Consider the following 16370-nt stretch of genomic DNA (forward strand, 5'->3'; position numbering starts at 1 on the left):
GCCATGCTCGTTGTATAGCGTCAATGAAGTAGAAATACGGATGTCGGTTTTTAACACCATTCAGAACAATCTCTGCAGCCATCGATGAATCCGATTCAATGATAATATTTGGAATATCCTTCCTCCATGCAATCCCAGTCCCATGGAAAATTCCCCACAACTCGGCAACAGTAATACTACAAAATTCCCACAAAATGCAGAGAATCCGACTACCCAATTCCTATACCAATCAGGAATGACGCCTCCAGAACCTGCTCTCGCCCATGACTGATCCCAACTCCCATCCACGTTTAGTTTAAAATAGTCACTGCCCGGCTTTTCCCAATGAACCAAAATACTCCGTGGCACACGGGAACAACTAACTATCTATATCACCAAAGCCATCTCGAGATTCAGACAGGACACAGAAGCTCTCCGGAGAAGACTCTAGCATTTCTCCAGTTCCAACTGAGCCAACACACTGTGCAGGCCAACTCCAATCACCAAATCTAACATTCTTCCAAGTGATTAGATGATAATGCCATCAATCATCAAACATAACCTTAAAGAACTGGGATGCCACAGCCGGACTCAATAACCTGGTCCAAACATCCTTCACCGAGGGGCAAGTCCGAAGAATATGATCCCTACTCTCCCTTACCTGCCAACATAAGCTACAGCTTGGGTCATTAGCTACAGCTTGGGTCATTAGCTAAATTACGAGCCACGCGATTCTCATTCCACATAAGTCCATCCTTCCATGCCAGTCAAACCCTATTTTATATATACTAAACAAGAAGAATAAAATAAGGCCTTTGATAAAAATAAATAAATGTTATATTTATTTTAATTCCGAAATCAATTTAAATTTAATTATAATATGATATGATTAATAGTGAAGTATATAATATAATATAATAATTAAATTAAATTAAAATATTATATAATGTTTCAAAATTTAATTTTAAACCGAAAAAATCAAAATTTAGGGGCAAAAAGGGATCATTTTCAATGAAAAGTGTGGTAAACCGCCTTCGGCAGTTTGTCAACGCGTAGATCTCGAAAAGTTATTCGAAATAAAAAAAATTCGTCTCAATCAGACAACCGAGCGAAAAGTTATGGCCTTTCAAAGTTTTCCAAGCTAAAAATGAGAAACTGTTCATCCACGTCAGCAAATCGCGTCCTAGAGGGCGCGATTTGTGTCCACGTAAGCAAATTGCGCTGACGTGGACGCGATTTCCTGACGCGTACCCTGACATCGCGCTGACGTGGACGCGATTTCGCGGAAAATAGACCATTCCGGTAAATAATTAAATAACTGGTCCATTTCAGTAATTTTTGAAAAAAAAAGGGCTTTTTTTGGTCATTTGCCCTGAGTTTTGCCCTTATTTATTTTGATTTAAGTCCAAATATATTTGGACTATAAATCCAATCACATTTTGTAATATTGATTCTACTTGTAATTTTTGGATATATTAATTGTAATTATTACACTTATAATTTATTTTTAAAAAATATAAAATCAAATTATTCCAAATTAAAATATAAAATTAAGTCTAGAATAAATAATTAAAGCTAGAGTATAATTATATTTTTGATAAACTACCCAATTTTGATGCTTTCATTTTAATAATCCAATCATTAAATTTCTAACGGCGGTTGAGTGCATAGGCAACATCATATTTATAACTTCATTTTGATCACCTAACTTCTAGAGCACTTACATTTTGGTCATCCAAAAAAATATCCTTTTTAAAATATTGAGGGGTAAAAAAAATAAGAATTAAAGTAAAAAACCAGTAGAAACTAAAATAATGCATTAAAAAGTTATCAGATCGTACTTGCTTATCCCTTCGTCAAAAGTTTTATTTTTTTCAATATTGAAATTTTAAATTTCAAAACACTAAATTAATTAAATAATTTATTGAAAAAATTTTATCTTTTAATTGTGTCAACTTTATTTTATGTTTCCAAATAATTCATAATGAAATCAACTCAATTAACTAATATTCAATAATTGTCTACGAAACTCAAATTTATTTTTTATTAGATGATCTTGAATATTCTATGTTAAGCTAAAAGTAAAGAAAAAAACATTACAATTAATGAAATTAATTAATTTTAATGTTATAGTAACAAATCGGTTGACATTATCACGGACAATTTGATAACTTTTTAATGCATTCTTTTAGTTTTTACCACTTTTTCACTTTAATCCTTAATTTTTTTACCCCGATTAGTACTTAAAAAAGATATTATTTTGAGTAACCAAAATGAAAGTGTAAATATTATATGGCGTGTACAATCAATCGTTTGGGTGACTAAAACGAAAGCACTCTAAAAGTTAAGTGATGAAATTTTAAATATTTCATTTTGAGTGATCAAAATGAACACGCCTTAAAATTAGGTGACCAACTGAAGAGTTTACCCACTTCATTTTCTTGTTTTATTTTCCCAAGAAAAGCTACCCCGCCACGCCATTGGCGGATTCCTTATAAGTAAACGGTAGTCTCTTGTGTCCAAGAAACAAAATCACAAAGAAATTTCAAGAAACTGCTCTCTCTGTCTTAACGCTATAATCATAGAAGAAAAATGGGTTTGAAGGTTTGATTTCCTTTCTGTTTTTTGTTTTTTTTTCCATTATAACTCCATTCATAATCTAATTTATTGTTTATTTTCTGGGTTTTTTTATCCTGTTTGTATGTTTTGGTGATTCATTCGTTCAACCGAAACTTTTTGATTAATTTGTTTATTTTGATCGATCTTATGATTCTTTTTTCTGTCTGATTAATTGCTTCCTTTTGATTTTCTTCGCAAAAATGTTAATTAATGTTAAAAAATTTGATCTGAAGTAGATTACTCCCATATCTGGAAATGTATTTGAATTGATTCCACTGAATTTTTAGTCCACAAATCTATGGATCTTGTTGAGTATTCTCGATTTTGTCGAGAAAAGTTTGTGAAGTGTTGTCTGTTGAGAGCGGCTATCCCTCAACACGTCTGGAGTTGTCTTTGGGGTTTTGTCTCCTAACTCTGTCATACAACGCAGACGACGCTTTATAGACTTCTTTTGGCTAGAGTCGGGAGACAAAATCCTCTCGGAGCAATTCCGAACGTGGCGGATGACACTTTGTAGACTTCTCTCGATAAAATCGAGAATCCTCTATCAGATCTATCTTTGCTTTGTACAAAGCTTAAATCTTGCTTGAAACATCTCTTATTTCTACTACTCTTAGTACAAGTACTCGCACTCTGCTTATATTTGTGTTCCATAAAAACAAAATCAAACAAGATTTTACTTAGAAGCTTCGCGGATTTCGACCCGATTACTAAACAAAAACATTGGGGTTTTCCTTTTAGCTATCATTTCACTTCAATCTCCATTAAATTTTGATATTTTAGTACGATAATCTTGTACCTTGATTGTTGACTGTATAGGAGGAATTCGAGGAGTATGCGGAGAAAGCTAAGACCCTTCCCGAGAACACTACCAACGACGACAAACTCATTCTCTATGGACTCTTCAAGCAAGCTACTGTTGGACCAGTGAACACCAGTTAGTATACACACATGTACATATATATATTTATATAGATATAGTCACCATGTAATAAAGGGACTAATTGGTTTTATCATTTTCGCTGTTCAAAGGCCGTCCTGGAATGTTCAACATGAAGGAAAAGTACAAGTGGGATGCATGGAAGGCTGTTGAAGGTAAGCTTATATTCGAATCAATATTCGATATTATTGTTTCGTTTCCATTGAAAATCCATTAATGAACCGGAATTGGGTTTTCGGTTTTTGATAGGGAAACCGAAGGAGGAAGCAATGAACGATTATATCACTAAGGTAAAACAGCTGCAAGAGGCTGCTGCTGCATCTTCTTGACGTGTGTGTGAATAGAAAATGGTGTAATTTTCAAGCCCTTTGATACCTATGGGTTTGAAAAGGTCTAAAACTATGAATAAGCAATGTACTATGTTTTATTGCTATTAAGTTATATTAATGAATTATGGTTTATTTAAAGTTAGATGTGTAAGTTTTTATTGTACTTATAGTATGAATGTGTTCAAACTAATCGATGTTTATGGTGTTTTGTGCTAATAGAAAACTACCTAAATACCTAAATTTAGTATAAGTCAATGCAATGGTGTAAGTTTCGAGCCTAAGACCGTATGTATTTTCGTATGTTGGTGCAAGTTCCGAGTCTAAGACTGCACGTGTTTTGTATAAGTTTTTCGAGTCTACTAAGGCTGCACGTATTCTCGATTAGGGATGTCAAATGTTGGTTCATGGTTATCTGTTTTTGTTGTTTAGCTAATAACAGTTCTGAAATTAAGTATTCATGAAAGTAGTATGGATTGGTGGTTTGGTCGATTTCCAGTTGTTAAGAATTTTTTCCGTTTATTTAATAATTTTGTTTTGGTAAATTACTCACTTTTTATTATCTAACTTTTAGAGTGTTTATTTTAATCATCTAAGCGTTAAATCTTTAATAATTTTAAATTAATTTCAATATTGTAATGTAAACATCAGAGTATAAATCGAATTTGACATTGTGTGAAAAAAAAATTAGTGATCAAAATAAAAATTAGGTCCTTTATAAAAATTTTATATACATGTTTTATCTTGTAGGAACATATAATATTTAGTGTAGTTAATTTTTAACATTAAGATAAATTGGAATTTTTTTAAAAAAATTACTTTATAATTTCAACAATAACTCAATTAAAGAGATCGTAAAAGCTCTTCAAGATATTCATGACTCATCTTCAGCTTTGACAAGAAGGATCTACATAATTTTATAAGCCATAAAACAATGGCAAATAAAGCATATCTTAAGGAAGAGAAATCAAGTTGTTGATTGCCTTGCTAAGATGACTACAGAAAAGAGTACAAATGTGCAGGTATTTGATGACGCCCCAAAGGAGTTAATAGTTGTTCTTGAGACTAATAAAGTAGCAAATTATTCAGTTATGTTCGTTTAATATAGATAGCTAGTTTATTCACAAAAAAAAAGGTTATTAACAAGGGTGTAATGATAATATATATTGTACTCTTAATTAAATAACATATGTTCGATTTTTTTTCTTTGAAGATGACACTATTAGGAGGAGCAGTTATGAACTCCAAATATAAATCATAAAACGGATATGAAAAATACCAAAATAATTATAGATTTGACATTGGCCACTTATGAAATGATTTTTACTCTCATTAATCCCAAGCATTTTGACTAGAAGTAGAGGTGTGCATGGCCCGGGCTGGGCCGGGCTCAACTAAAAATTTCGGCCCATTTGCTAGGCCTAGCCCGAAAAATGGGCCTAAAATTTTACTCAAGCCCGACCCAGATAAAAATGTTAAAACCTAGGCCCAACCCAGCCCGCTCAAATTAATTTTCATATTATTTTTATATAATTTTGAAATATATATAATACATCAAAAATACTAATAACATCAAAATAAATATTTCTCAACAAATTGAAAATAAATTTGTAAAAAAATGTATACTTAAATAACACTAAGATAGATGCAACTTAACAAGCAAATGCCTCTAAAATAATAACAAAATTAACAAATGTATTTAAAATAATAACAAAATTAACAATAAAATAAGTTTTATACAATATCCAAACAATAACAATAAAATAGTAGCAACATAATAGTAAAATGGTAGCAAAATAGGGAGAAAACAATAAGAAAATAATATTAAAAAACAAAAAAAAATTATCTTTTAGTGAATTCGGGCCAGGCCCAGGTCAAAATGCCTTACCCGAGGCTCGGCCCGTTTTTTAAACGGGCATTATTTTTTGTCCAATCTCATTTTTCGAGCCTATATTTTTGCTCAAACCCTCCCACATTTCGGGCAAGCCTTCGGGCGGAGCTAGGTGGCCCCAACCCATGAACAAGTCTAACCAAAAGAGGTCTAATGTCAACCTTAAAAGACACACATAATTATAAAAGAGTGTAATTATTAATATGGAAAGTCTCTTATAATTGTAGAAATTACAATTTTCGCAACTTCTTTTTTTAAGTGTTAAGTTTGCGTATTAATTTTTTTATATCATGTTTAGTAGTATAGCTGTAATTACACAACTATATAATTGAAAAGGAATAAAAAAAAACAAGTTTGGAAGTCATCATTACTAATTATTCAATGTAATTCTCCTAATTCTCATCGTCCTCTTAAAACTTGGATAAAATAATTGAGATGCTTCAATTATACACAATTATGTCGGACTTACTAATTATAATGGCCTTTTAAACATGCCATATACATATGAAATTACAAACAACTATATTTAAATCTAATTACTGGATGACTTCATAAAATGTCATTATATAATTTTAATAGGTAATCATGCAACGAAATTCTCCTCTTCTTTATCTCCCATAAGAATTGAAAGTAATTGAAATGTTATAATTACGTTCAATTCAATAAGAAACACTAATTACAATAATTATTTAAATATGTCACACATATTTAGGTAAAAGTATTATAAAGATCCCTGTATTAAGAGTTAAATTGTATATTAGATCAAAAAGCAAACTGGTCCTTTTTGTTAAAAATTTTATCAATTTCTACTATTAAAACCGGCATGGCCGACGAAATAACCGAATGGTTATACTTGGCGTACCACATGTATCTTATGTTGACATACATGAACGGACCGGTTTTTAATAGTAAAAATGGATGAAATTTTTAACTGAATAACTAATTTGCTCCTTGGTTTGATGTATAATTTACCATTCTTTAAGTAGAAAAACAAATTACAACGCCACTCTTAATACAACGATCTCTATAATACTTTTACCCACATATTTAATTTACAAATATAATTACATTCAAATTTAATCACGAAATCACTTTTCAAACCCACACTTAATGTGATTATGTAGTTAGAATTAGGTGGACGAAAAAGGCAACTCTAATATTCTCAAGATGATGCCAACGTATATATATCTACAATGATCAATGGTCCATAAGCATCAAATAGCATCAAGGACCACGCCCTTAGTGTGATTATGTTCTATTAGTAGTGATTGTACCATGGAGAATCTAAAAGCTATGGTGCTCCACATTCAAAGAACCCCAACAATTTTAGTGCAACACAACATAATTGATCAAAAGATCCTCATATTCCATTCCAACTATTACCATTATCACCCAACATTGTTCTCTATATTTTCAACAAACACAAATATTCCTTTCGTGTTGTGAATGAAAATGTGACAGTAATTTTTTAGGGTAAACTGAGATAAAAATGATAGTTCAAATATTAAAATGAGATAAAAAATTAAAATAAAGATCAAATTATAACTTAAAACCTATCGATAAAGCAGAATGGATTGTAAAATCAGCTTGGGTGAACTTGAAAATTATCAAAAATTTATACAAACAAATTTCGTATAAAAAATTTGAAGAGAAATGAAAATTTTTATATGTTATTCTTCTCTTAAAAGTCTTCACAACTTTAGGTTAGAGAGAGAAAAGAAAAAGAAAATGGAAACTAAAAGTGAGAAATCACAACCTTTGAATTTTGTTCATTTCTTTTCATTTTTCCAAGATTCTTTTTTTAAAGTTTGAAATTGTTTTCAAATATAAAATTTTAGGATGTTGTTTTCCTTTTTTTTTTCTCTCTCTCTTTCTGAAAGATTCCAAAATATTTTTAAGATAAAAATGGCTTTTAGAATAATTTCTCATAATATTATGGCATTATTTATAAATCAGAATTTTGGATGATAATTGTCCTTATATTTTTTTACTTTTAAATTGATTTAAAACGAACCGTTATCACCCTTGTTGATACACGGTATTGACAGAGGAAGCCCCCTTCTTAAATGGAGTGTCTGAGGTTACTTGAATCATAGGTATTTTGAGTTGTATAATCGGGTCGAATTTCAAGACAGATTATTATATATTTTATTATAATTGTATAACAGTATCTTTATTTATTAAGATATATTATAAAATATTTCAACATGATTATTAATAGGACATGTGTGAAGTTGATAAAATTTCAAAACATGTCAAATTAAAATATACGAGGCGGACAAAAATGTGAACATAATCAATTCTAAGAGTTCCAAACTGAAAAAATAGGAAAATATAATTCTTAATTTTTTAAATTACAAAAATAAATTTCAAACTTTTCCAATTCGAGGGTTTTTTTTTTCTTTTGCCGAGTAAATTTATAACAGTTCAATAATGTAAGTCGATGCAAATTGTGTAAAAAGATTTAATGCATGGAAAAAATAAGGTATAGTGTCAAATTTAGCCCTCAACGTTCATATTCATTGTCAATTTAGCTATTTTTTAAAACTAAATTTGACCCTTAACCTTTTAAAAAAATCAATTTGACCATAAACCTTTCAAAAAGAGTTAAATTGTTGTTGTTTTAATAGAAATATTGACTAAAACATTAAAATTTTAAACATGGTAGCTCGAATGATACTCCACATGTATTTCACGCTAATTTGTATGAACTTTTTATATTTTTTAATTTTAAATATTTTAATTTTTATATTTTTAAAATTATTTATTGACATGGCATATAAAACTAATAATGCTATGTCAGTATAAAGTACATGTGGAGTGCCATGTGGGTTGCCACACCATCATCGTTGAAAAAATTAATGTTTTAGTCAACATTTTCATTAAGAAAAACAATTTGAATCTTTTTTGAAAAGTTAAGAGTCAAATTTAGCTAAAAAAATAACAATGGTCAAATTAACAATAGATGCAAACGTTGAGGGTCAATTTTGATATTATACCAAAAATGGAAGACTTGACATTTTCTTAAGTCAACTTGAGGGTTAAAAAATTTAACTTTCAATGTATCAAATAATTACACATTATATATATATCTTTCTATATATTTTATATATTAAAGTTTTTGTGAATATATTATCTATTTGTATTATGCACAGGTGAAATCAGAAATATTTTACGAGCTAAATTGATTTATAAATTTTTGAAATATCAAAATATAAATTTTATTATGTATTAATTTATGATTTCATCATTTTTTAAAGGATTAAATTAAAAAATCGTTTTTGAGAATCAAAGCATAATTTTATCATATATTAATTTATAATAGATTAAAATTACAATTTTTCATTTTGAGGACCAAAGCTCCTATTTGCCCTTGTATTCGCCCCTCATTATACATACTAAATAATTATATATACCTAAATTATGTTTATGATTAATTTATAAATATACAACACTATGATATTAAATCGAAAACACATTAATAAAAATGAAATAAGGTGGAACAGTATGAAACATGTGGAGTTACACATATATATCCAACATCCATGAACCTAAATATTTTCAACATCAATGCAAACATATAAAACAGAGATATGGATAAGACAAGACAATATCCATATTACTGTCTCGTTTCATTATCATCCTTATCAAATGTTGAAAATATAACTGTCTCGGTTCATCACCATTGGAAATAACATGAAAAAGAGTACATGGTAACAATGTGACATTCATAACATAACATATATAAATGGATGAGACAATTCATGCAATTGCTCTCGCTCCGTTCCATTACCATCCTTGTGTAAAAATCTCCTTTGTAATAACCACAAGAATAAAAGTAAATCAAGGAGTTTCTACTATAAATAACATATAGCAATAGAAAAAGAGTACATAATTTATTCATAGTAATGAAAACCCCAAGTAACAAACAAGGGCTTGAAATTACACCATTTTCATTGGCCATACACACACACATCAAGAACTTCCAGCAGCCTCAAACAGTTGTTTTACTTTGGTGATATAATCCCCCATTGCTTCCTCCTTTGATTTCCCTATCAAAATGCCAAAAAACCCAAATTCAACACATAGTTTTAGTTCATAAATTGCTATCTGATAGTCACATTAAAGCCCCCAATTGAATTCAAAGTCGAAACTGATTCAAACCCCTAAACAAGAAATAAAGCTCCTCTAAAGTTGCTTTCTTTCTCCACAAGATTCCAACACAATATTGGTAAAAATATCATAGAGGTCCCTATATGAGAAGTCAAATTGCATTTTGTCATTTCTACTAAAAAGGAGCAAATTAATAAGTTAAAACAAAGAACAAACCAGACATTTGTATCAAAAATTTCATTCTTAAAAAATGGTGTGGCTGTGGCTGATGAAATAACTCGACAATGACATGTGGCGTGCCACATGTACCTTATGTTAATATATATGGACCAGTTTTTAATCATAGAAATAGATGGAATTTTAAAAAAAAATAAACAATTTACCCATTTTTTAGTAAAAGAGACAAAATATAATTCAACTCCCCTTACAGCAACCTCCATGGTACTTTTACCCCCCACAATACCTTACTTAAAAGGACATCGGATTGAACAACTAGCTATTACATACCTTCAACAGCCTTCCATGCATCCCACTTGTACCTTTCCCTCATGTTGAACATTCCAGGACGGCCTTTTTTATAGACAACAATACAAAACACCATGAATCCCTTTACTATATAGTGACTAAAAGAATATGATTAAATGAGTTATATATATGTACTAACCGGTATTCACTGGTCCAACAGTGGCTTGCTTGTACAGTCCATAGAGAATGAGCATGTCATCGTTCGAAGGGGCGGCCGGGAGGGTCTTAACTTTCTCGGCATGCTCCTCGAATTCCTCCTACAGTCAACAACAATCAAAGGGATTAGATTGAAGTGAAACAATAAACATACATGCAGTGATCTAATTACGGTTTTAATCTCTTCATTATACTGAAATTCGAGATTTATAATTAGCAAATCTGAACTGATAACACCCTTAGTAGCTGCAGATCACATTCAATCAATAACAAATTTACATACACTTAATAGAAGAGGCTAAAACCATAACCATATATAATTAGATCATATGTAGTTAGACATTTGGATTTAGGGGTTAGTTTAGAAATTCAAAAATCCTCAATTAGACGTATCAGTAGATTCAAGTTGATTGGCGTTAGATCTAGGATCCGATATCTGTAATTGTAATTCATTCACAAAAAAACTTCCAGATCTAAAGGTAATCTACTTCAATTGACTTCGTATTAAACCTAAAATCCCCCCCCCCCAATAAAAATGCAGATGCAGTTCTTTGGGGTGAATTAATGAATAGATCATCGGAACAGAAAACCAGAAACACAAGTAAACTAATTAATTAGATTAGATTAGATTATGAATGGAAGTGAAAGGAAAAAGGAAAGAAAATCAGACCTTCAAACCCATAATTTTGTGAGCGATGGATTAAAAGACGGGTGAAACTATGGGAAAGAGAGAGAGAACAGCAGCTTCTTGGTTTCAGTGTGTTTCAATGGATCCAAACTAGCATGTTATTTATAACTGTAAACCACTGCCATTAACACGTGGTGGGTAGACTTTGAAATTAAGTGTACTTATACAATTTATTACTATATGAAATTATTATTGATTTAGACTTATATAATATGAATTATCGTAATGATGCGGATTGAGTAATATTGGTATTGTTATCAGTGTAAAAAGATGGAGGTTCGAGCACGTTAAAACGCATTATTCTTTCATTTAAGAGTTGGGGAGAGACTATGGGTAATTCTAAGCATTTTATCAACATTAGGAGTAGGGATGAGGTAACAATGATTAGATTCGTGCCAAACAGGTGTGAAATAATTAATGTGATAAATTTATAAAAAAATATATTAAAATTAAACGTGTTCTTAAATTAATGTTAAAATATGTTATAGGTTTTTGTACTTTTCAGAAATTTGAAATTTAATTTTGTAATTGTATTTTGAGGAATGTAGTTCATCTACTTTTCAATTTTCAAAGTTTAAATATTATTGTTTCATTTTAGTTCTATTTTTTATCGTAAAAATAATTTATCAAGATCTTTTTATTTTCATCAATTTAGGTATTTGAACCTCTTTTAGAGTATTATCATTAGTTATTTACTGATCTTCTTCATTAGTACTTGCCTCTATGATACAACTATCTTGAGTGTTTACTCATTTTCTTTTACTTTTTACCTCTGGAACAAACTGGTTTACTATGCTTTAGGCGAGACTTACTTTCATTTGCACTAGCAATTTGTCTTATAGGGGCCTTGATTCGATTTGGAGCATTTTCAGCTGATATATGAGATTAAAAGCATCTAACAATTTATTTACAATATTTTACTAAAATAGGAAATGTTTAGTTCTTGATTAAAACCCAAGTACAATGGGAAGAATGTATGCTAAGTACTTATTAGTCCGATGCATGCAAGTGCTGCAACATGTAAAACAACATATCCCCAGGTTGAAACATAAAGCTTTATCCTCGTACGTTATGGTCTAGCAATTAATTGAAGGTGTTTAACGAATTATTCTACTAAACCATTTTGAATACGAACATGAGCAACAAGCCTTTCAATTATTATTCCAATAGACGTACAATACTCGTTAAAAGCTTAAGATACAAACTCACCGGCATTATCAAGACAAAGTTGTCTAGATTGCATAATTTTAATTATTTTCACAAATAATTTCGCGAATGTCAAGTTGCAAGTTTACAATAAACATGCATGGGACCATCCTGTAAATGAATTTATCAAAACCAGGAAATACTTAAATGACCCACATGATAAGTTAATAGGCCCACGTATATAAACTTGAATGCATTTCAAAAATGCAAATGATTCCAAATCAATTTTAATCAATATTGGTGTAGTAATTAATTTACCTTGAAAACAAGCAACACATGAAAATTCGAGTTGAAAAATCTTTTGTTTCTTCAATAGATCATCATGTGAGTTCTCAATAATTTGCTAAATAATAATTAGATTTGGATCTGTAATCTTCTAGTTTATTGCAACGTGTGTTTCAATTATATTAATAATTGTTTGTTATGATTTGCAGATACTCAATAATTTTTTCATTTTTAATCTCAATATAATATCTATTTCGACAACTTTTTTAATACTTAGATAAAAACGATACATATCTCTAATAATTTTTTTTCTCTGAATAATAATATTATAACTCTTCTAAAGCTTTCAATTAATTTTTCACTTGATATGATATTAATATTTGCATCACATGTTATTAGAGCTGCTTCAACGAGGATCTACAAGGCTAGACTTTTCTACCTTAAACAAGAAAGGACGACTACTTTTAAGCAAAATAGTGCTAATAACATATTTAAAAAAATTAAAAGGAAAGAGTGAGAAAAAAAAAAGACCAAGTTCAAAGAATTAGCTACAATAAAGTTGATGGGAACCTATATTAATTATTGCTTGATGAATATCTTCTTCAAACAAAGATCGAACATGATCAAACGGGTCTTTAAAAATCGAGAAATTGTTAAGATCACTAAGAACAACTTTAGCCATACAATCTGTTAGTCTATTATGCTCTTGCGGGACATGTTGAAATTTATGTTGCTAATCTTGCATTAAACGAAGTTTAAAAATTATTATCAATCATATAACTATTCCCAAATATATCAATCAGCAATGCATTGTCACTTTCGGTCACAATTTTTGGAAACTTTTTTTCCAAGATAAACTGAGTCGTCAGCCAGACTGTCAGCCTCCTGTTGAATAGCAGCATTAAAATACTGTAACGAGAGTGTCCATCGGTATTTATAATACAAAAAACGATAAAACTTACAAAATTAAAGATAAATAATGAATAAATAGTGATAATTAAGAAAAGATGAAGAAATGACTCATCTTCAATAATTGCATTATTTATTACTCTACACGGAGATGAGTTGCAGAGATTAAAGATAAATGGCGGAGAAAACAATGAAAATAAAATACCCAAAAAAATCAATGCAGGGTATATTTAATGCAGACAGCTAGACGTTGGATAATTTAATGGATATCTATGGAGGAGTGGATGGCAGCTGCTTATAATTTCGACCCCATTTCCTTTTATTTTCTAATGAATTTTAAATGTTATAATTTATTATTGCCTTAATTTTTATTTTAAAATTTATGTTGTTCATATTTGTACATTTTTCGCTTATTATTTATTTATATTTTTACATATTCTCATATTATTAATATTCACGTTCGTTATTAAGCATCTTTCATTTTTATTTTTTTTACTTATTTTAAATTACCTCATTTATTTTATTATTATGATGTTATTTTTAATATTAATTATAATTATGTTATTATTATAGTATTCTTTATTTACTTATTATTTATCATTCTACCCACATATCCATTTTAAATTATTTCATTATCAGTACATCAAACATTAGGTTTAAACATTTATCTATTTGTATATTATGCCCGAATAAGCTAAATGCACGATGCATAAAAAAAAGAAATTTTTTAAACCGAGGCAATGTTCATTGTTCTTGGAATTAGAAGAGTCGTGTTCCTAACTCACGGGATATGGCTTCTTTCTAAAACCGAAATAATCGAATGTCCATTTCAAAAATATAAAAACGAGATTCAAGCAACGATCAAATGGCGTTTATTCTTGATTTCGAGGATTTAAGGCATTATGTCCTAACTCACGGGACATGATCATTCCTTTTCGATTAACTTGAAATAAGCGCTTTTCATGAAAATTAATTTAGTAATGCCTTAATACAAAAAGAGATCGTGTTTTAAACTCCCTTCAAATTTTTAATTCTCAACACTAAGACATCAAGTAATGAACTAGGTACCAATTTTGAGTGTCACGAGAGTGCTAATCCTTTCTCATGCGTAATCGAATCCCAAACCCATTTCCTAAATTTCTTAGACCAAAAATCATTAATTTAGTAAATCAAACCCTTTACTAAAACGATCAAATTACGAGGTGACCCGATCACACCTTATAAAAAGGATTAGTGACGACTCCAATTTTTTGTTTTTTAGATAAAAGTCAATTTCAAAAATAGTTTCGGCAATAATTTAATTTGTATATGAAAGAGTGTTTTGATAATTTCATATTTGAATTTATGCTCAACTAATCCGTAACACAAACTCAATAAAATATTTCAAATAAATATAATAGTATAGATAGATGTAGGAGCGAAGCTAGGGGGCTAGCAAGTGACTCCCTCTCCCCCACCCCAAAATAAAAATTTTCACTTTTTTGATACTTTTATAATTTATAAAATTTTAAATTAGTATATAGTAAAATTACTTTTTGTTTCCCAAATGATAAAAATTAATTTAATCTTTTAAATATTATAAAGACATACTATTAAGGATAAAATTACATTTTTACTATTATAAAAATATATAACTTATTTCCACCCCTCCCAATATTATTTAGACTTCGCCCTAAATAGATAATATATTAATAACTGAAATTTTTATTAAGAATAAAAGAAAGCATTATTATATAATTTTTTATTTGATAAAAACACGTGACACTAACTATATTAAAAAATGAATAAATTTAATATTAGATCATCTTTTGTATATGTAATAAATAAACGATGGTATATTGGTATGGATGTTAAAAAATGTGAAAGATTAAATTAAAATTATACAATAATATTATAATAAAGGCAATTTTATATCATTGATCAAAGATAATAATAAAAAACTAATCATCCAAACTTTTAGTGCACTTTTATGTTAGGACTAAAATGAAATTTTTATAATTTCGTCACTCAATTTTTAGTACACTTCTATTTTAGTCACTCATGTACTAAATCTTTAACGACGATATACATCATATCATATTTACATTTTTATTTTGGTCACCCAAAAATATATATTTTTTAAGTATTGATCAAAGTAAAAGAAAAAAAATTAAGAATTAAAGTAAAAAACGATAAAAACTAAAATAATGCATTCAAATAACTCATATTTACCCTCTTGCTAAAAGTTCTATTTTTTTTCAATATTAAATAGTAAATTTCAAAACATCAAAACCAATTAAATAAATTACTAAAAACTTTTATCCCTTAATAGTGTTAGTCAATTTATTACTATAATATTCAAATTAATTAATTTGATTTACTAAAATTTTAAATTTTATTTAAAGTTTCCAAATTAAAATCAACTCAAATAATTCATATTTGACAAAAATTTCATAGTTTTTCACTTCTTTACCTAAAAGAAGGAAAAAAAGAAGCAATTAATTTGTTTAATTAAGAAAACTTCCTTTGAAGATTTGACATCATATAATAAAAAAAAATTATGTTTTGTAAGTAGTTATTAAATATGAGTTATTTGAATTATTTTTGTTAAAGCTAACTCAAAAACCTATTTTAAAATTTAAAATATTAAATTAATTAATTTTAATATTATAGTAATAAATAGTTGACAATATCAAATAAAAAAATTTAACAATTTATTTAATTTATTTGATGTTTAGATATTTAAGTTTTCAATATTATTTTTTTTTAAAAATTCAAAATTAAGATAAAGATGTACAATTTGACAATTTCATG

The 16370-nt window shown here is 28.9% G+C and overlaps 2 protein-coding genes across 2 annotated transcripts; one reads left to right on the top strand and one right to left on the bottom strand.

The window, feature by feature from the left end:
- Positions 1-2410: 2410 nt before the first annotated feature.
- On the top strand, positions 2411-4005 carry LOC121223502 (acyl-CoA-binding protein-like). The gene is made up of 4 exons (XM_041105065.1): positions 2411-2583; positions 3418-3535; positions 3631-3693; positions 3788-4005. Exons 1-4 carry the CDS (start codon positions 2572-2574, stop codon positions 3865-3867), a joined length of 273 nt encoding a protein of 90 aa, XP_040960999.1. The 5' UTR covers positions 2411-2571; the 3' UTR covers positions 3868-4005.
- Positions 4006-9498: 5493 nt separating this feature from the next.
- On the bottom strand, positions 9499-11417 carry LOC107943045 (acyl-CoA-binding protein-like). Its single transcript, XM_016876771.2, has 4 exons — positions 11220-11417; positions 10533-10650; positions 10376-10438; positions 9499-9807 (listed from the first exon to the last, which is right to left on the bottom strand). The coding sequence occupies exons 1-4, from the start codon at positions 11229-11231 to the stop codon at positions 9731-9733; spliced, it is 270 nt and encodes an 89-aa protein (XP_016732260.1). The 5' UTR covers positions 11232-11417; the 3' UTR covers positions 9499-9730.
- Between the last annotated feature and the right edge of the window lie 4953 nt (positions 11418-16370).

The sequence above is a fragment of the Gossypium hirsutum genome, chromosome D11 (genome assembly GCF_007990345.1).
Source record: "Gossypium hirsutum isolate 1008001.06 chromosome D11, Gossypium_hirsutum_v2.1, whole genome shotgun sequence".
Taxonomy (NCBI): domain Eukaryota; kingdom Viridiplantae; phylum Streptophyta; class Magnoliopsida; order Malvales; family Malvaceae; genus Gossypium; species Gossypium hirsutum.

Excerpts from the sequence above, each read along its gene's own strand:
- LOC107943045 (XM_016876771.2), bottom strand. Across the intron at positions 10,439-10,532 it reads TGTTGGACCAGTGAATACCG|GCCGTCCTGGAATGTTCAAC; the intron begins GTTAGTACATAT and ends TCTATAAAAAAG. Across the intron at positions 9,808-10,375 it reads TGCATGGAAGGCTGTTGAAG|GGAAATCAAAGGAGGAAGCA; the intron begins GTATGTAATAGC and ends GCATTTTGATAG.
- LOC121223502 (XM_041105065.1), top strand. Across the intron at positions 3,536-3,630 it reads TGTTGGACCAGTGAACACCA|GCCGTCCTGGAATGTTCAAC; the intron begins GTTAGTATACAC and ends CGCTGTTCAAAG. Across the intron at positions 3,694-3,787 it reads TGCATGGAAGGCTGTTGAAG|GGAAACCGAAGGAGGAAGCA; the intron begins GTAAGCTTATAT and ends GGTTTTTGATAG.